This window comes from Cebus imitator, unplaced genomic scaffold (genome assembly GCF_001604975.1).
Source record: "Cebus imitator isolate Cc_AM_T3 unplaced genomic scaffold, Cebus_imitator-1.0 Scaffold1, whole genome shotgun sequence".
Taxonomy (NCBI): domain Eukaryota; kingdom Metazoa; phylum Chordata; class Mammalia; order Primates; family Cebidae; genus Cebus; species Cebus imitator.
In genome coordinates this window covers 1215234-1235054 of record NW_016107316.1, presented here as the reverse complement: position 1 = coordinate 1235054, position 19821 = coordinate 1215234, and the positions used below count along the sequence as shown (strand labels likewise).

Here is a 19821-nt window from a genome sequence, read left to right as displayed (position 1 = left end):
AAAAAAAAAAAAAAAGCCTCTATTCCATTCCAGAAGATCACAGCAGATAAGCAAAAAATAAAAAGTCTTCAGAGTCTTCCTGTTAAACCCAAAAAGTCCACTGTTATCACGGCCTGCCTGGCCTCCTGTGGCTCTTCGTCCTGGTCCATTGCAGTCCTCTTGCTGCCACCCTAGCCAGATGGCCTTGACTGTTCCCTTGGGCCTCCTCTCTACCTGCACAGCATTGCCTGCCTCCAGGCTATTTATGGCTGCCCTCACTTCATTCAGAAAAAGATCTAGGGCATCTTTCTGAAATACCCACCCTTTTCTTCTAGCAGTCTGTATCTTCTTAACTTGAGTTAGTTTTCCTCATAGCAGCTATTTCCTAATAATAAATGTTATGTTTGTTTTTCTTGTTGGCTGTCTACTCCGGCTAAGAACAGGCTCCCTGAGGTCAGGGGCTTTGTTTGGTTCACTGATGCGTCCTTGACATCTGGTAGGTGCTCACTGGCTAGGAATGAATGAATAAATGAGATTTTCCTGCTACCCCACAAATAAAGCAAAAATATAGAAATAAATGGGATGATGAGGCTGATTAAAAAGCTTGGGCTCAGGGGTCAGACTTGGGCAAGTGGCCTAAGGTCACCACCCAGTAAGTGGATATAGCGTGGGGTCTCCAAATACAGAGCATCTTTGGGTTGCTGCAGGGGCTGTCATTGACTGCCGCATGAGTCACTTGTTCTTTTTCCTTCGTCAGGTACATTGTTCCTCTGAAAAGCATCGTCCAGGTCAGAATGACAGGAATCTCTCTGTGTAGACCGCTGTATGTGGGACCTTTGAAGACAGTCAAATAGTGTTCAATTCTATAGTAAGCAGATTTTCTTGCTCTCTCTGGAGAATACAGTTTTTGGTAAAAATTGGTCAGGTTATCTTACTCATAAATGCTCAAGTCACAGTTCCCTCAACTCTAAAAGGCAAATTATAACCTACCTCTGTGAGCCCCTGGAGGGAGAGCTTAGAGCCCTGCAGAGTGTGGGGCGGATGGTGTGTCCTTAAAAAGCATCGCCAGAGCAAATGAATACGTCACAAGGTTATTGTGAGGCGTGTAGCTCCATGGAGGTTAATTTGCCAAGTATAATATATGCTCTCCTATACAATTGGCAAGGATGACTCTTAGGTTTCCAAGGCATTAATTATTAATTGCAAAAAAAGAAATATATAACACAGACTCTGGGAAGCAAGGTCGTCTCCTTACCTGCCATTAGTACAGTGGGGCGGTGAAGTGCCAGCTTCTGGGAATGTCTTTATGTCAGCTTTTACTTAAAGGTATTTCAAGACTTCCAGAAAAATGCACATTTCTGAGAGATGTGTCTGTCTTCTCCCTGCCTCCCTATACTCACATTCACAGTACAGAATGTGAAGCTGAGGCAGTTACTGATCTCAGTATCTTGGCTGATACATCCAATGTATCACAGCATATTTTGCTAAAATCTTGAATCAATTCAAGAGAAGTAAGACACTTGAAATTTTGAGAACTAGGTGACATGTCTGATACTTTTGAGAAAAGTGCTTTTCACACCGCTATATAGGACAGGAAGCTTTCTGCGTTTTTTACTTATTGGGTTAACTTTTTGTAATTAGGAAAAAGAATGAAAAGGAAAGAATGAAAAGGAATAGTATACAAGGGAGAAGTTTTATGTTTTATAGAAAAGGAACACACCCATGGAACTGGAAGGAATAAATGATTTTTATTTCTGTTATGCATAAAGTGATTTAATGTTGGATTCCTGACGTAACCAATATCAAAGTTGCTTTTCCTGTCTGGGCGCGGTGGCTCACACCTGTAATCCCAGCACTTTGAGAAGCCAAGGCGGGAGGATCACCTGAGAGCAGGAGTTTGAGACCAGCCTGGCCAACATGGCAAGATCCCGTCTCTCCAAAAAATGAAATTAGCTGGGTGTGGTGGCACATGCCTGTAGTCCAAGCCCCTCAGGGAGGCGGAGGTGGGAGGATCACTTGATCCCAGGAGGTCAAGACTGCAGAAAGCCATGCTTGTGCCACTGCACTTCAGCTTGGGTAAGAGCAGACTCTATCTCTCAAAAAAAAAGTTGCCTTTCCCGATGTAACTGTAACCAATATTTGTTTTTCCAGGGGATCTTCTCTGGATCAAGCAATGGTGGTGAAAAATGTTTCGCAAAGGCAAAAAACGACACAGTAGTAGCAGTTCCCAAAGTAGTGAAATCAGTACTAAGAGCAAGGTAGGGAGATGGGGTTTGGAACAGATTAGGTGGGCTAAGGTGGGTCACAACCTCAGGTTCTGGAGAGATTTTGAGGTGAGGTCTCATGGGACCTGAGTCACACGGTTTTTGTTTTTTTGTGACAGTTCACATAATAGTCTACTCTGCCCTTCCAGAGAGCCTCTGAGTTCCTGCTGCAGGCCAGATACTAGTCAGAATAATTGCAGAAGCCCTGGACCAGAGACCTAGGATGAGAGAGCTAGTTTTGAGATCGGAGACATTTACTGGATGTGACCTTGGCGAAGTCACTACGCATCTCAGTCTCTTTTATTAAGCAGGGATAATGGTCCTTGCCTGGCTTTCTGCACAGGGTTTGTTTTGGGTTCAGTGGAACTAATGTGAAAGCAAGGCATAGATGTTCACAAGAATATTCATAGAAGGCATCCTGTAAGGAGGCGGTGGTAATGGCTTCGATTTAGACGAAGAATATTGCCACCGCATTTATCCAGTGTTATGTCATGGGACAAAGGAACAGTTGAGGTTATGTGATTTTTTAAGTTTGTTACAGAGCTTGCCTTAAGAAAAATCTGTCACAGATGATATGCCTGAATAATTGATATGATTTCGTATGTGTCAGCTCAACTCTGATAAATAATTTGAATGGCTTAGAGGAATTCAGAGAAGACACGGCTGCTTCTGTGTAGGTTTTTTGTTTACTTGTTTTTCTATTTCTCAGTCTGTAGATTCTAGCCTTGGGGGTCTTTCACGATCCAGCACTGTGGCCAGCCTCGACACAGATTCCACCAAAAGCTCAGGTACGCAAAAGGGTTAGATCGTTTATTGTCTGTTGCTTTTCATTTATGTTCATGTAGTTTTCCTAGGGTAGCACAATGAGTTCTTCAGTATTTGTGGCTTTCTTCCTCTCCTTTGCCACTTTTGACGAGAGTGTAGAAGTGGACCAAGATTTGGTGGGACGTGGGTTGAGGTTATGGTGCGCTTGGTGAAAACCACATAGCCTTTGGAAATTGGCACGGGCACATGGGCAAACTGGAAGTTTCAAAATAGTTTTTTAAGCATTGGGGTGGCAATAAATACATATACCTACTATGTACCCACAAAAATTAAAAAAGAAATGGGGTGGCAGAAGTTGAATTCTGTTGGACTTATGTTTATGGGGAATAGGACAAATGTCTTGATGATTAAAGGGCTAAGGAGACATTCATTTACCCCAGGGAACCCAGAGATTCACCAGCTCATGACCACCACGAACACAAATAATTAAGGGGAGCATCTGTCCCAGACCCTTGCAGATATTTATGCAGTTGCCTAAAATTAGTAGATCCTTAGAAATAGGCCAGGCGTGGTGGCGCACACCTGTAATCCCAGCACTCTGGAAGGCTGAGGTGGGTGCATCACCTGAGGTCAGGAGTTCCAGACCAGCCTGGCCAACATGGTGAAACCATCTCTACCCAAAATACAAAAAATTAGCTGGGCGTGGTGATTACACTTGTAATCCCAGCTACTCAGGAGGCTGAGGCAGGAGAATCGCTTGAACCTGGAGGCAGAGGTTGCAGTGAGTGGAGAATCGCACCACTGCACTCCAACCTGGACAATGGTGCGAGAATCCATCTCAAAAAAAAAAAAAAAAAAGAAATCTAACCCAAGCTCCCTAAGTAGCTGGTGACTAACTGGAAATATATTCATATTGTTGTCTGAATTCCTCTTTCTCCATTCAGGACCCTGTACTAGGGAATCTGTAGCCGAGAATGCTGTAGCATTAAGTCCATTGCCTTTACTGCCAGGTGCTTTTACAATTATCAAAGATGTGAGCATCTTTTTATTACATAACTTAAAAGTAATCATATAGTAGTTCCTTAATCTGGTTGAGATACGTCGTTTGTAGTAATTTTTATATTGGCTAGATTTAGTGGCACACACACAGTTCTTCAACCATTGCTGTCATGTTAAGGGACTTCCTGCCTGGTGTTCCATCGACATTAAAAAGAAAAACCCTGTGGTCTTTTCTGATTGAATGGTAGAGGAAGAGTAGGTTTCCTGAATGAGGAAAGAAAGCTAACATGGTAGGCCAGGCGCAGTGGCCCATGCCTGTAATTCCAGGGGCTGAGGTGGGAGGATCACTTGAGCTCAAGAGTTCAAGACCAGCCTGGGCAAGGAAGTGAAACCTTGTCTCTACAGGGGAAAAAATGGTGAAGAGGGAGAAAGAACCAAAAATAATTATCATTCATCATAAAGGTAATCGTTATGTAGTGACCTTTTCTTTACTGTTTGTTTTGAAGTGAAGATTAATGTTTATTCCTATTATTGAGACCTTTGAATAATATAGTATACCATGAGTCACTGAGGAAAAGGTTAGTGAAATTTTAAGTTCTACCCCCTTACATAAAAATATTTTGCATTATAAAATTCGTAGTTAGTGGTTGTGTTCTAATGACAGTCTGGTTTTTATTGGGAAGGGACTGAGGACCCTGTAATGCGAGTATGTCTTCTGAAGTCTTATAACTTTTCTTTCATCTTTAGGACAAAGCAACAGTAATTCAGATACCTGTGCAGAATTTCGAATAAAATATGTTGGTGCCATTGAGAAACTGAAACTCTCTGAGGGAAAAGGTCTTGAAGGACCCTTGGACCTGATAAATTATATAGATGTTGCTCAGGTAAAAAAAAAAAAAAAAAAAAAATCCGTAACTCTGGTTATGAGAATCTGGGGAGCCAACTCGTGGCTTTGGGGGCAAGGTGCCCGCCCACTCTTCGGGTCCCCTGGGTGCCGCTCCCCTTGCTCTGAACTGGAACCCTCCCCTGCCATCACCACTGCAGGTGTGTGTGAGCTCTGAGCGGCAGAGGAGCACCGGCGCTGTTCCTTCCTTCAAACACAGTACTTTTTTTTTTTTTTTTTTTTTTTTTTTGAGATGGAGATTTGCTCTTGTTGCTCAGGCTGGAGTGCAATGGCGCGATCTTGGCTCACAGCAACCTCTGCCTCCCGGGTTCAAGCGATTCTCCTGCCTCAGCCTCCTGAGTAGCTGGGATTACAGGCATGCGCCACCATGCCTGGCTAATTTTGTATTTTTAGTAGAGACAGGGTTTCTCCATGTGGGTCAGGCTGGTTTTGAACTCCTGACCTCAGGTGATCCACACGCCTCAGCCTCCTAAAGTGCTGGGATTACAGGTGTGAGCCACCACGCCCAGCCCACAGTACTTTTTATTAATTTTTTTTTTTTTTGGGATGGCGTCTCACTCTGTCGTCCAGGCTGGAGTGCAGTGGTGCGATCTTGGCTCACTGCAACCTCTGCCTCCCAGGTTCAAGCAGTTCTCCTGCCTCAGCCTCCTGAGTAGCTGGGACTACACGCACACGCTGCCACGCCCAGCTAATTTTTTTGTATTTTAGTAGAGACAGGGTGTCAGCAGGTTGTCCAGGCTGGTTGCAAACTCCTGACCTCAAATGATCCACCCCCCTCAGCTTCCCAAAAGTGCTGGGATTACAGGCATGAGCCACCGTGCCCGGCCTATTAATACTTTTTTATGGGGCTGATCGATCCCATTTAAACGAAGAGCTGATTGCGGTGATTGGTTATATTCCATAGGTTCTTTTAAAATAATCTGGCTAAACCTTACATACCACTATCAGACCAGTTCTGTGTCTGAATAATCTAATTCATAATGATGTCGACCAAACATGTATGTTTATTCATTCAAGGTTTCCAACAAGAATTGAGGTGAGGTGCGTTTCAAAAAGATTACTTTTTATCTTCTTGATAAAAAGTAATCATCATGAAGGAAAATTAAGAATGAACATTAAGATAAATCAAAAGTATAAGGTATACAAGCATGAAATGTTATAAAATCTGTACCCTTGCCAATGGTGCAAGTAGATGAGCCAAGAGACTTAGTTAATTCAGTAATAAGAAAAAAAAGTAAATTGCTTCTGGAGTTTCTAGAAAATGAAATTACTTTTTTATATGCTCATTAACAGAGGGATATTACTGCAATAGAATGATTCTGTCATCTGTTCAGAGTATTAGTTAATCTTAAGAGTGTGTAAACTCTTAAGCCATGGAAAACAAGAACATGAAATAGAACGTGGCAGGGCCTGGTGGATCACGCCTGTAATCCCAAGACTTTGGGAGGCAGAGCTGCAGGGGAGGGATATCACTGGAACCCAGGAGTTTGAAACCAGCCTGGGAAACACAGTGAGACCGTGTTTCTCCAAAAGATTTTTAAAATTGCTGAGCACAGTGGCTCATGCCTGTAATCCCAGCACTTTGCGAGGCCGAGGTGGGCAGATCACTTGAGGCCAGGAGATCAAGACCAGCCTGGCCAACATGGTGAAACCCCGTCTCTACTAAAAATACAAAAATTAGCTGGGTGTGGTGGCATGCGCCTATAGACCCAGCTACCTGGGAGGCTAAGGCTGCGCCGCTGCACTCCAGCCCTGGGTGATGCAGGGAGACTCTGTCTCAAACAAAACAAAACAAAATGAAAAACCAGCTTGGGCAAGACCTCCCTCTCTACAAAACATTTTAAAAAATCAACTGGGTGTGGTGTTGCGCACAGGTAGTCTCACATACTCAGAAGGCTGAGGCGGGGGATTCCTTGAGCCCAGGAGGTCAAGGTTGCAGTGAACCATCATTGTACCACTGCACTCCAGCCTGGGTGACAGAAGTGAGACTGTCCCCCCCAAAAAAAACCAGAAATGAAGTGTCATGTCTTTATGAAAGTAAAGGAAGATACCTATCTGAAGGACATCAGTAATCTAAATTGCCATTTAAGAGAGAACTTGGCTGGGCATAGTGGCGTATGCCTGTAATCCTAGCACTTTGGGAGGCAGTGGTGGGTGGATCACTTGAGGTCAGGAGTTCAAGACCAGCGTGGCCAACGTGGTGAAACTCCATCTCTACTGAAAATACAAAAACTAGCCGGATGTGCTTGAACCCAGGAGGCAGACATTGCAATGAGCTGAGATCATGCCACTGTACTACAGCCTGGGTGATAGAGTGATGTTGTCCCAAAAATAATTTTCTAAAAATTAAAAATATTTTTTAAAATGGGGGGAAATGTTTCTTCTGCCTCTGTGGAGAGAAACTCTTTCCTGGCTAATGTGTGTACCCCAGATTCTTTTTTTTGTATGTGTGAATTTGTTTTTAGTGGGGAACAGGACACAGGGTGGGAAATGTCACCTTGAGCCGTGGTACGCCCCGCCTCCCAGAGAATGTCCATTTGCATTCTAATCTTCCTGGGCTGCTTTATGGAACGTTTTCTTCTTCTCGGAGCTGCTGTTACTGCCAGCAGCCTCTTCAGGTCCACTGCTGACTGGCTCCTCTTGGGAGAATTTCCTTTTTCTTGGAGACGCTTATGTTGCCTGCCTCTTCGGGGTCATTAACTGTTTCCTCCTTGGGTGATGATTTCTTCCTCTTGGGAAGACTGGTACCCCACATTCTTTAAAGGGTTTGGGCTTGTGATGGCTAGATACTAAAAGTGACTAGTCAGACTTAAGACTATAACATAATTTTAATCTTTATCATGTAATTTATTTTTACTTTAAAGCAAGATGGAAAGTTGCCTTTTGTTCCTCCGGAGGAAGAGTTTATTATGGGAGTTTCCAAGTATGGCATAAAAGTATCAACTTCAGATCAATATGTAAGTAATATGATTTATTAAGAAAAAATGTATTTTGGATAATAGGGATTTCAGGCCATTAAGAGCCCCCTTATAATTAAGGCTACTCCTGTTTGCAGTGATTGGTTTGTAAACATTCCTGGTGGTCTTAAACCTGACCAATTTCTTAGGGTGAGTAGGGACTTCCTTTCTCTCCTGTGTTGGAAGGGCACATGCAACCAGCCCCGTCCCCAGCTCCAAAAATGATGGCTCCAAATGCATTTTCAATTAAGGTCAGTTAAGAGCAGATGTCAGCTCGGAAGGTGGGCACAGACACTGGGATAGTCAGTTTAGACCCCTCCACTCCTGTCTTGTGGGATTTAAGTAGGAAGGCATGATCCTGAAGGGAGATGGCCCAACAGCAGCATACAGGAACATCCTTGGGGTGGGAAACCTGTTTAAAGCCTCACTCTGTCTGGGAGGGTGTGTCATAGGACTAATAGACATTTAAGAGTTCTGATCTGTCGGAATCTTTCCTGACGTCTGCAGGATGTTTTGCACAGGCATGCTCTCTACTTAATAATCCGGATGGTGTGTTATGATGATGGTCTAGGGGCAGGAAAAAGCTTACTGGCTCTGAAGACCACAGATGCAAGCAATGAAGAATACAGCCTGTGGGTTTATCAGTGCAACAGCCTGGTGAGACTCTGTTACCCTGAAACTTTGGTTTCATCAAGTTGCAAAACCCAGGGACTGTTTTTGAGGGCTGGAGAAATACAATCCATTCTAGATGGAGTATCTGGCCTAGGGATAGTTTCGTGGAGCTGAGGTCAGCCAGCTGGCCAGACGTAGTGCAGGTTTGTGAACTATTTCTGTTAGGGCCAGTGGCAGCACTCGTGCCTGGATCTAAAGGTTTAAGGCAAATAAAGCAGCTGAGGAAAAGTGTATCCTCTAAGGACTAAAGGTTCCCTCCATTTCTGAATGTTGTTGCCCTCCTAGACTGTGTGATCAGCCTTCTCAGGCTGCAGTAGCTGTCTTTGCTCTTCTCAAGGAGGGCAGAAAGGGCCCACGTGCAGGGAGGCTCACAGGATGGGTTCCACTGAGCCAGGCAGGCATGTGTTGTTGACTTTACAGAAGTGTTGATTATAGGCTTACGAGAGGTCCTAAGAGGGTCAGGTGTAAGCCTCTGCTAGCCAAATTAAGTTCAGGAAAAGATCGATGAATGCTACTCTTACTATATCTTTTCATGTAATGTAGGAACAAGCACAAGCCATTTGCAAGGTTTTATCCACTGCTTTTGACTCTGTATTAACATCTGAGAAACCTTGAATCCTGCCATCAAGTAGAAGTCAACTTCATCTGAAAGTTCAGTTGTTTTCAATCTGCAATACTGAACTGTTACGGAAATAACGAAGTCATCATCCCTTGCTCTGGATTTTCTGAAGAAAATGCATTGTGTAAAATGCTGATCATTTGTTTATTAAAATGTGTCACATTACACAGTGAGTTAACTCCTCTCAATGTAGTCATACTTTCTGGGATAAAAAGCCTCATTTGTCTTTTTCTAATTCAAGTAAGCTTAACCTAAGTGTCACAGAAGCCTAGGTGTCACAGAGGTCCACGGAGGGCCCGAGGAAGACTGATGGCGTGTTCAGTAGTGGCTTCCCAGTGATGTGGTATCACTGGCATGGACCTCTGTCTGGCAGAGGTGTGGACTGGGGACCTGGATTCATGCTGGTTTGGAACAGTGACATTGCCAACGTAAGACACATAAAGTAGGTTTTCGGAAGTGTCCCAGTCAAGGTAACATGCTGGCAAACCACAATGCTTCTCTTAGAGTTAACCTTAAAAGATACTGCTCATGCTTGAGTAGCATGCAAAGGATCACACGTACAGTGATACGGTACCTTTTTTTTTTTAAAGGACTGTCAATATACAAAACTTTAAAGATTAAAAACATTAAAAATAAAACCATGTCCATTTAAAAGGATTTTATTTTTTTCCAGTCAAATGACTAGTTAACAAGAGTAAACTTATTAAACATGCTCTAATTATAAATCACTGCATTAAGGACAATGAAAATAATTTTGGTTATACAATATATACAAGTTGTGCTGCAGCCAGACCAAAGTAATCAGGTGAATGAACTGATTATCATACATCTCAAAACAGCATCCACCCCTTAACAGATCACACAGGAACTATTAGTCTGGGCGCATACTTCTGAGTCATCATTCCTAGATTTGATGGAGCATGGCATGCAAAATGCCAGAATCCTGCTGCTGAAGTTCATGAAACGTAAACTTTAAATATAAATAGATATCTACAATGCTTTCCTTTCTCTCAGTTGCTTTTTTTTTTTTTTTTAATTTGCAAAGAGCAAATAACTAAGAGGCTATTAGCAGGGCCATTAATATAATTTCTCCTCTGGTAAGAGTACTATTAGTTACTGCACAATAGCACCAGATTGTAGACTGGAAAAATATTTCCTAGATATTTATGTACCAGTGAACCTGATAGATTAATTTGGGACTAGAGTTCAAATGTTGATGTGAATCAACTTGATTCTTTATACAGCCGGCACCAGGCGGTCAAAAGGCTGACTATAAATACAGATGTAGGAGGATTGTTAAAATAGACATAAGTGCACTGTGCAAAATACATCTGTTTCTTAAATCTATGAAAAACTTAAGGGTTCAAACAACAGAAATGAACAATTAGTGAAAACAGATGTAGTGCTTAAAAAAAAAAAAAGACTTTAATTACAGATCTAACACATTTTTGCCTGGAACTTTGAAAGGCAAAAAGCGATTGCTATACAACATCATAAAACATTCCAGTTTGTTCTGTGTTCCTTTATAACAACAACAAAAAGTACAATGCCAAAACAAAACAAAACAAAAACCCTCTACACGTAAAGAGTCTTGCATAATAAAGACAGGCTGCTTCAATCAAATGTACCATCGAAACGAATGCAGTAACAGCATTGCTGCCTCACTCTCCAAGCCTATACTCAAATTTATTCCTCTCCTTTTGTTCAGAGTCCAAGTGGGTATCATATGCCTATTTATTCTCAGAGTGCCAAAATTTCCAATATTCCTACCCTGAATCTTACCTTCACAATTACTAAACAGAGGTATGACCGTCAAGTTCATTAAACTAATGAGTTTTGATTTTATAGTATACAACCTAATCCCCCCCCCCACTACTGCCCCATTTAGCTTAAGAATGATATGATGGCCTTAAATAGTAAAAACTGGGATGTTTGGGAGTATTTTATTATCTGCGATCTATAGATTTCTGATATGTTCTTGATTATAAACAGATGGACAGATTAAATTTCAAGACAGTGTGACTACCATTCCTGTTGGAATATTATATAAATACAGGACACTAAACTGAGTAAACATTCTCATGGGCTAGAAGAAGGGAAGGCAGTGGTACACTCAATAGGAAACAGCAAGTGATGTGTTAATTTATTGTGGTCTGTGCCACAGAATTCTGTTGGGTACACAGTTGCTTTCTGTGTGATTCAGGAAGTTCAAGAAAGCAAATTCCAAAACACCTAAAGCATATCAACTAATTTAAAAGAACTGTTTTGCAATCCATCATCCTTAGTTTTTAACCAAATTCAGGAAATGCAGTTTTATATAACCTGGAACGGAATGAACTGTAGTTACCCTACGTTGTCATAAACCGTCAGTAGTTTTGTTAAGTATGACTGTTCACAACAGGTTATACACACATGCAGAGTATAATGATAGCCGCAATCTCACAAATCAGGGCTAGAAAGCACAATGCTAATGTGTAAATTTCCAAGTTGCTTTTTAAACAAACAGTGGGTGGATTTCAAAGGAATATGTGTCTTTAAAGGTGAACTGATGGCATTTTATCGAGAAAGTCCAGGGCTGGGCTATGGACTTCTGAAGCAGCAGCTGACTCCTAAAGTAACTGTGCTAAAGGTCACCAACTCCAGAATCAGGCCAAGGAACGCAGGAAGAATTTATTTCCAATACACACAATGCAAACATTTTTAGGTTTAGCTAATTCTGTAGAGGCAGGATCTTAATTATGTATAATAGTTCAAATAACTTTTCAGTTCACCTGTTGGGAAATTCAGTTTTTCCTAATAAATGCATAGCAGTGTTTCATGAAAATGATAAATTATAAAAACAATTACTGATATGTAAAAATTGCCTCTGAGTTTTTAAAACAGAGCAGCGGCATTAGAGAACATGGGCTACCATACAAACAGTTCATGAAACTGGTTATCTGCAAGAGTTTTGGTACCAATAACGAAATAGGAACATAACTGTTAATGCTTTTGTTCAGTAGCAATTCAGTCAGCGATAAAGTGCACAAATGACACTGGGAACGCGCCTTTGCGACCAGGATCTCCATCAATGTGGCCAATCTGAAACGGAGAAAAGTGTAGGTTGTTACTAAAATTCCAAACGTTGGTGGAAACTTTGAAGGGCATGTTCAGAAGACTCTTCTACAAGGTATTACTTGGGCAAAACATCCAAACGACTTTTTTCTTTTTCTCCTCACCACATTTCAAATAGTGCTGGCCTCTCCTGTGTAAGGAACTCTTCCCAGCCATGTCTCAGATGTTCACTCATGGGGATGGCCGCCGCCACCTGTTCTTGGGAGGCACACAGGTCAGCTGTCTGACCATTACTCCCCACTTGCCTTTTCTGAATGAATGAATGAATGAAGAAACTGAGTGTCACAAGTTTGTGAGCTGCAAAGTCACCGGAAGTGGCAAAGGTAAGTTGGCCCCATTTCAACAAGTCAAGCACTTGTGGAAGTCTCCACTCTATCCACTGATGTTTGCTCTGGGTAGATACATAAATTACATCCAAGTATGATCTCCAGAGTGCAAATGACATAGGCAAATAAAAGGCTAAAAACAGCCAAAATATGAATGGTGGGCTTTTTGTGGAGCGGAGAGGGGGCGCTGTGGTTTGAGCAACTTCTGTTTTCTGTATATGCCTCTATTTTCCAGTTTTGGAAATGAGCAGGTACTTTGCACATGGCTAAGCCTGTAGTGAGGTTGGCGCACCGTCTGGATAGTGGGTTGGAGGCAACTGTGGGAGCTGGGTGGATGGGCTCCCTGTGCAGGTGGGTCTGGCTGGTGTGTGGATGGTCAGAGGGAGGGTAGGTTCAGGTCCTTATGGGCTCTGTGCAGCCAAGCTGGGCACTCTCCTCACTGGAGCCCAGATGCTGTGGCCCACTCTGAGTCCATGCTATAGTGAGGCTGATGGTGGGAACTCCCAATCCACAAACACTATTGATTGACTGATTGACTGATAGATTCAGTCTGGCAGAGACGGAGTCTGGCTGTGTTGCCCAGGCTGGAGTGCAGTGGTGAGATCTTGGTTCACTGCAACCTCTACCTCAGGGGTTCAAATGTGTCTCCTGCCTCAACCTCCCAAGTAGCTGGGATTACAGATGCCTGCCACCATACCTGGCTAATTTTTTGTATTTTTAGTAGAGAACTATATTGGCCAAGCTGGTCTCGAACTCCTGACCTCAAGTGTTCTGCCTGCCTCAGCCTCCCAAAGTGCTGGGATTACAGGTGTGAGCCACCATGCCCGGTTCACAGACACTTTTACTCTATTAAGGGCAAACAAAGCCACAGGTAAGACCGATGAACCCAGCCCTGCCAGATGAAGGCAGTGCTGCCTGGCCTGAGAGCTCCCAGCACCTCTGGAGGCTGAAAACGTGCAGTTTCAACACTAGTGGGAGCTCTGCGAGGGAGAGTGATTAAAGATTGCATCAAAACTCCTTGCACTTGAGAGAGCAGTTCCCCCAAATCCTGTGAGGTCCCAGCTGAACTGTCCACTTTGAGCTCAGGTGTGGAGCTGTGCCACTTGTGTCTGCTGTGTGGCAGGCTCTGCCTGGGGCTTTCTGTCGGCGCCTCATTCAAGCCAGTTCATCCATCGCCCTCACTGTATGTAGCTGCAGCTCAGTGGGTGCTCACAGGATCATCTGCACAGACTGTCTGTGACCTCCCTTTCACAGATGATCTCACTAAAGCTTAAGGGTAAAAGCAACCTGGCCCAGGTCCCCAGCCTCTGAGTGGCCAAGCCTGAATTCTTAAGTGGCCGGCACTCATCTTGCTCCCACACCCTGCTGGACACCTGGGAAGCCACAGATCATTTCAGGAGCCGATTCACACCGGGGCTCTGTGCTCTAAGTCAGCTCTTTCCAGACACCTGATTCCACCAATCCAGCAATGGGGGGTGATGACCTAGAAACTCAAGGCCTCAAAATGAAGAAGTCTCATTTCAGGCCCTCGTGTGTGCTCTGGAAACTGCACCCTAACAGGGAAGGAAGCCACCCTGGGAAATAATCAGGCCTGCTCAGAGGTGGGTGTCCATGGAGGAAGCAACTCCTGAGGATGCTCAGGGGCAGAGGCACCAGGAACCAGGTCTGGACTGCTCGGGCCGAGGGAACCTCACCTGTGAGCAATCTCTCTAGCCAGGTGGGCGCAGACGTGGCTCAGCCCCCAGGAACCTCCCGGGCCCACCCTTGACTCACCCACCATTCCTGGTCTTCCTCCCCATCCACGATGATCACATCCCCCTCGGAGAAGGTTAGCTCATCAGGGTTGTCAGCCACACAGTTATAAAGCGCTTTTACTCGCTTAGGCTTCAACTTGCTCTGTGTCAGGAGAGGGAACAAAGGCTAGTGTGGCTGGAGGCCTCAGCTCTCAGGGCAGAGAACTGAAGCACCCTGCCTTTCCCAGTCTCAGGAGTCCTGTATCCAGGCCTGAGAAGCCCGCAGATGCCAAGGCAGGGCAGGTCAGTGTGGCTCACGTGCCAGGGAGAGAAAAGGGAAGAGCTCCCCCGTAAGCAGAGAGCAGGGGCTGGGCCAAAGGCTGAGAAATGAAGTGGCTAGGACAGGGTGCTCTCAGTGGGCCCGTCCTGGAGCTGCGGTGGGAGGGCCAAACCCACCAGCTGCTGGGATCCAAGCAATCAGGTATCAAGAAAACCCCCGCCCTGCCCCGACCAAGCGAAGAGGGGAAGGCTTGTTTCCCTGGGCCCTTGTGAAACCACCTGCACCCTTCTGGCTAGAGCTGAGGAGCAGGAAAGGGGGCTCGTCACTTACTGCCTGTGACTTCCTAGGCATGGGTGCAGGGGGCTGCAGGACCACAGCATTGGACAGAGGACCCAGAGCTTCTGCTACAGAGAGATCCACTGTAGAGCAAAAATGAAGCAACTTGAGACATCCCATCAATCATAACCATGAGACTTAACGTACAAGCCATAGGGTGTGCCTGAAAGCAGAATTCCCCAGGTGTTCCAATCTGTTGATTGAAAAAGGGAACCTTCTGCCTTGGATGCAGCCCTTGTAGAGCCCGTGAGGCAGCAAGTGTCCCCCAGTCAGCTGGGTGTAGCTGGGGCCTCCCCAGCCCCCCATGTCGGCAGGAGGGGACAGGGTTAGGGGCCCCAGGACTGAGCTGCTCAGAAGCAGGGGTCTCAGAGGCTGAGGGAGGAAGGCAGAGGAGGAGGGGGAGAGGAGGGGAGGGCTGGGAGAGAGGAAGGCAGGAGGTGGGAGAGGAAAGCAGGAGAGGGGTGGAGGGCAGCAGGAGGGAGGGGGTGGAGGGCAGCAGGAGGGAGGGGGGAGGAGGGCAGCAGGAGGGAGGGGGAGGAGGGCAGCAGGAGGGAGGGGGGAGGAGGGCAGCAGGAGGGAGGGGGGAGGAGGGCAGGAGGGCAGTGGAATGGTGGACAGCTGGGCCCGCCCTCAGGCCTGACCACCTGGCAGGGAACGTCCCCCACGCTGCCCGCCATGGACCAAGCAGAAACAAATTCAGTCCCAAATTAAATAATTACCAGGTCCTCTTGGTTGGCCTTTGTTGGTCAGTGGGGTGGACTTGTCAGCCCTACAAAAACAGGGAAAAGGTAGATTTATTGCTACCTGAGGGTACCTGCCCCTATCTCGTCCCCTTTTAAATTCCGAGTTTGAGATGAAAATGTGAGTGTGATTTCCTCCACTGTCACTCAGCTCTCTTTTTTTTATGGGAAAAGGATGAATGAGAGGCCCTGAGGAAAGTGCTAGATCCAAATTTCTGATCCTCAAACCAGGGATTTTCCCAAGCACTCTGTCCATGTGAGCCTGCCGCTGATGGCCAGGGTCTGGAGTGATGCTGGGCACTAGCCCCGCCCTGAGTCTGCTCAGCTCCTTCCCTGCCTCAGTCCCATCACATGAAAGGGTGGAGCTGAACCTTAACCTCAGGCCCAGATGGCTCTGCCAGGACGGGTCTGAGCACCTTGGGCCAGTGCTGTCCATGCCTGTGGTCCCTGTTTCTGGGAACTAACGTGGCTAACCATAGGCTCAGGCCCCATCCATGAGCCTCTGGGCCAGAGTGCCCCAAAGCCACAAGGTAGAAACGACGAGTGAGGAGGTGGTTCTCAGGGCTGGCAGACAGGGCTCCATCAGCTCAAGCCTGCTGTCTGGCAGCCCTGGATGAATGGGTTCTGGAGAGTCGGCATTTTCATCTGTGAAAGGTGTGACACAGATCCGACAACTCCAGAACCAAGGACCAGAGCTGTAGATGAGGGGCTCTGGCTTCAGTTAACTGGTGGATCTCCTGGACCTAGCATGAAGCCAGGCACAGGGGGCTCGAGAAGCAGAAGAGGAAGACCAGGGAAGAAGCGAGGGCAAGGATGGGATTCATTCCACTGTCAGACGCTCCCTTTGCTGCTCGGAATGAACCCCATCTGGCCTCGTTGCTTGCAGTCTCAGAATGAAGGGAGAGAAAACATCATATTGGTTTTGCTCATACTTTCAAGGAACTGAAAAGGCATAAAACACACACCCTCCTTTTTGACCAGTCTGGCCATTTGTTTTCCATCCATGTCTCTGGGTGTAAATGTCTCTATAGACATCATTCCCCTGACCTGGCTGACCCACTGGTCCGCAGTCATCCCTAACTACAGAACACTCACAGGAATGGCCTGATCCTCACTTTTTCTTTAGAAGAGGCAGACGGTAAACTTTTTAGGTTTAATGGTTTTTCTTTTCTTTCCTTTTTTTTTTTTTGGAGATGGAGTCTCACTGTTGCCCAGGCTGGAGTGCAGTGGCGTGATCTTGGTTCATTGCAACCTCTGCCTCCTGGGTTCAAGCAATTCTTCTGCCTCAGCCTCCTGAGTAGCTGGAATGACAGGCATGCGCCACCATGCACGGCAAATTTTTTGTATTTTTAGTAGAGACGGGGTTTCACCATGTTGGCCAGGCTGGTCTTGAACTCCCAGGCTGGTCTTGAACTCTCAAGTGATCTGCCCGCCTTGGTTTGTAATCCCAAGGTGCAGGCACTACAGGCGTGAGCCACCGTGCCTGGCCTTTGTTTTTGGGTCAGAGTCCTGCTCTATTACCTAGACTCAAGTGCCTGGTAATAGTTCATAATTCACAGTTCACTGCAGCCTTGAACTCCTGGGGTCAAGTGATCCTCCCACCTCAGCCTCCTGATTAGTTGGGACTAGAGGTGCACGTCATCAAGCTTGGCTAACTTTGAAAATTTTTCGTAAAGACATGGTCTCACTATGTTGTCCAGGCTGGTCTCAAATTCTTAGTCTCAGCCTCTAAAGCTCGGAGACTACAGGTGTGTGCCACTGTGGCCAGATGGCTTTGTGGATTCTACCATCTCTGTCACAATTATTCAACTCTGCCACTGTGGCAGAGTGGCACAGAAAGCAGCCCCAGGCTGCATAAACAAATGGTGTGGCTAATGTTCCAATAATATTTTATGAGCACTTAAGTGAATCTCACATGATTTTCATGTGCCATAAAATATCCTTTTGATTTTTTTTCAACCAATTACAAATATAAAAGCTATTCTTAGTTCTTAGTTCATGGGCCACAAAAAACAGGTGGCAGGTTGGATTTGGCCTGTGAGCCATAGTTTGCTGACTCCTACTCTAAGAGAACAGGTGTGAAAATTCACATTTATACCAGAAACAAAATGACTGACATGGTGGAGGGATACTATCCTGTACAAAGAGGCTGTGCCAGTGTATTCCTTCAGAGTCGGAACCCCGCCAGGCACTGAAAACATGATTCCATCCATCCTCCTCTGTCCTGGCCATCTCTCACCTCGCCTGCCCTGCCTCCCTCTTTCCTGACAGTCAGATCTGAAACCAGGTAAAATTGTGTTCAAGACGAAACTCATCCAACTCCCCCTAGCTAGACTTCTGACTGCTCCTTAGCCAGAACTTCAACACATGGTTTGGTCTCTTGAAAAACAGCAGCTTGGCCAGGCATGGTGGCTCACGCCTGTAATCCAAGCAGTTTGGAAGCCAAGGTGGGCGGATCACCTGAGGTCGGGAGTTCAAGACCGGCCTGACCAACATGGTGAAACCCTGTCTTTTAAAAAAAAAAAAGAAAAACAGCAGCTTGGAGAGTACAAATCCCAAGGAGTCATAAGGGAAGGCAGAAGAGCCCAGAAGCTGAGAGAAACGCAGCCTATGGCCATTTTGGTGGAGAGGCAGAAACAATTGGCACTGGAAAGCATTTATTACAGCATAATTCAGCAGCTGTTAAAGAGTGGGATGGCACACGTATGCATGTTATATTTTATTTTTATTTTTTTGAGACGGAGTCTGGTCTCCGCTCACTGCAACCTCTGCCTCCTGGGTTCCAGTGATTCTCCTGCCTCAGCCTTGAAGTAGCTGAGATTACAGGTATGCGTCACTATACCTGGCTAATGTTTGTATTTTTAGTAGAGATGGGGTTTTGCCATGTTGGCCAGGCTGGTCTTGAACTCCTGGCTTCAAGTGATCCACCCACCTTGAACTCCCAAAATGCTGAGATTACAGGTGTGAGCCACTGTGCCTGGCCCTGCAGGTTATATTTTAGAAAGTTATCTTGCAAAGTAGCATTTAAAAAGTTCTGGTAGTCTTCTGGTTAAAAATGGCAGATTTAAATGCATTTACTTCTACTTCCTAAGGAAAAGGATCTTTAAAAATTAAACCTAAAAGAGGTCAGGCAGGGTGCCTCATGCCTGTAATCCCAGCATTTTGAAAGGCCAAGATGGGAGGACTGCTTGAGCTCAGGAGTTCAAGACCAGCCTGGGCAACATAAGGAGACCCTCATCTTAACAAAATATAAAAATAAATTAACTGGCCATGGTGGTGCATGCCTGTAGTTCTAGCTGTACAGAGGCTGAGGTGGGAGGGTCACTTGAGCCCAGGAGGTCGAGGCTGTAATGAACTGTGATCGCACCACTGTACTCCAGCCTAGGTGACAGAGCAAAACATAAATCACAGTCAACCTAGTTCATCTCAGGAATGGAATCCCAGTCCAGCAGTGAGGAAGGTCCTGAAATACTCCTATCTGTTGTGTAGTATCCCCAAAAGGCTCAGGACCCTCTGGAAGGAGAGAAAGGCAATAAGCAGAAGAATTAGCTAAAAATCTGTTTCAGGAGCTCCTGAATCCCTGGAATCTTGCCCCAGCTCTGAATAGCCTTAGCCACTGCCCTGCCCAACCTCCTATGGACAGGAGGCTTCTATTCTTGGAGAGGCAAAATGGAGGCGTCTGAAAGGGGGGTACCAGGTGCAGCTGTTGGGAGTATCCTGAAAAATAGAGGGACTAAGTACAAGTTTAACTTTGCTTCTCTGCTCCTAAAAAACCTCAGACAAGAGACGAGAGGCCCAGCCACATCACTACACCGTGCAGTCGGCCGGTTTTTAATGCCTCACTTGGAGGAGAAACACGGAACATTCGGTTTATGGGGAAAGCCTGGAACCCACAGAGGTCAAACAGCGTGCAGGCAACACACTCTGCATGAATGTGAAAACCATAACACACCGTGACCATTCTCAGAGCGAGGAGACTGAGAAATGACCTCGGGAAACAAAAAGAATGCCTCTACAGAAAGTTTAACTTGAGTATTATTGTATGAGAACAGGCATGAAAGCCTCATAAAAAGAACTGGGAGATAAACTCCAGAAAATCTCCCAGAAGGTAGATTTTCAAAGCAGGCAGGCAA

The 19821-nt window shown here is 45.5% G+C and overlaps 2 protein-coding genes across 9 annotated transcripts in view; one reads left to right on the top strand and one right to left on the bottom strand.

Moving 5' to 3' along the window:
- The window catches only part of ITGB1BP1 (integrin subunit beta 1 binding protein 1), a 12167-nt gene extending 2794 nt beyond the window's left edge, over nt 1-9373 (top strand). For 3 of the 5 annotated variants that reach the window (XM_017525273.2, XM_037737195.1, XM_017525286.2), the window contains 7 exons: nt 737-847; nt 2131-2237; nt 2953-3031; nt 4755-4891; nt 7776-7868; nt 8376-8525; nt 9084-9357. In XM_017525273.2, the coding sequence (XP_017380762.1) occupies nt 2166-2237; nt 2953-3031; nt 4755-4891; nt 7776-7868; nt 8376-8525; nt 9084-9155 (603 nt within the window). In that variant the 5' untranslated portion in view covers nt 737-847; nt 2131-2165 and the 3' untranslated portion in view covers nt 9156-9357. Of the gene's footprint in view, nt 1-736; nt 848-2130; nt 2238-2952; nt 3032-4754; nt 4892-7775; nt 7869-8375; nt 8526-9083 lie in introns of all 5 variants that reach the window. The other 2 variants (XM_017525302.2, XM_017525293.2) reach the window with 2 other exon arrangements.
- A 429-nt stretch (nt 9374-9802) lies between these two features.
- The window catches only part of ASAP2 (ArfGAP with SH3 domain, ankyrin repeat and PH domain 2), a 192600-nt gene continuing 182581 nt past the window's right edge, over nt 9803-19821 (bottom strand). For all 4 annotated transcript variants that reach the window (XM_017525122.2, XM_017525144.2, XM_017525113.2 and 1 more), the window contains 4 exons: nt 15668-15717; nt 14943-15031; nt 14373-14495; nt 9803-12240 (listed from right to left, as the gene is read on the bottom strand). In XM_017525122.2, the coding sequence (XP_017380611.1) occupies nt 12166-12240; nt 14373-14495; nt 14943-15031; nt 15668-15717 (337 nt within the window). In that variant the 3' untranslated portion in view covers nt 9803-12165. The remainder of the gene's footprint in view (nt 12241-14372; nt 14496-14942; nt 15032-15667; nt 15718-19821) is intronic.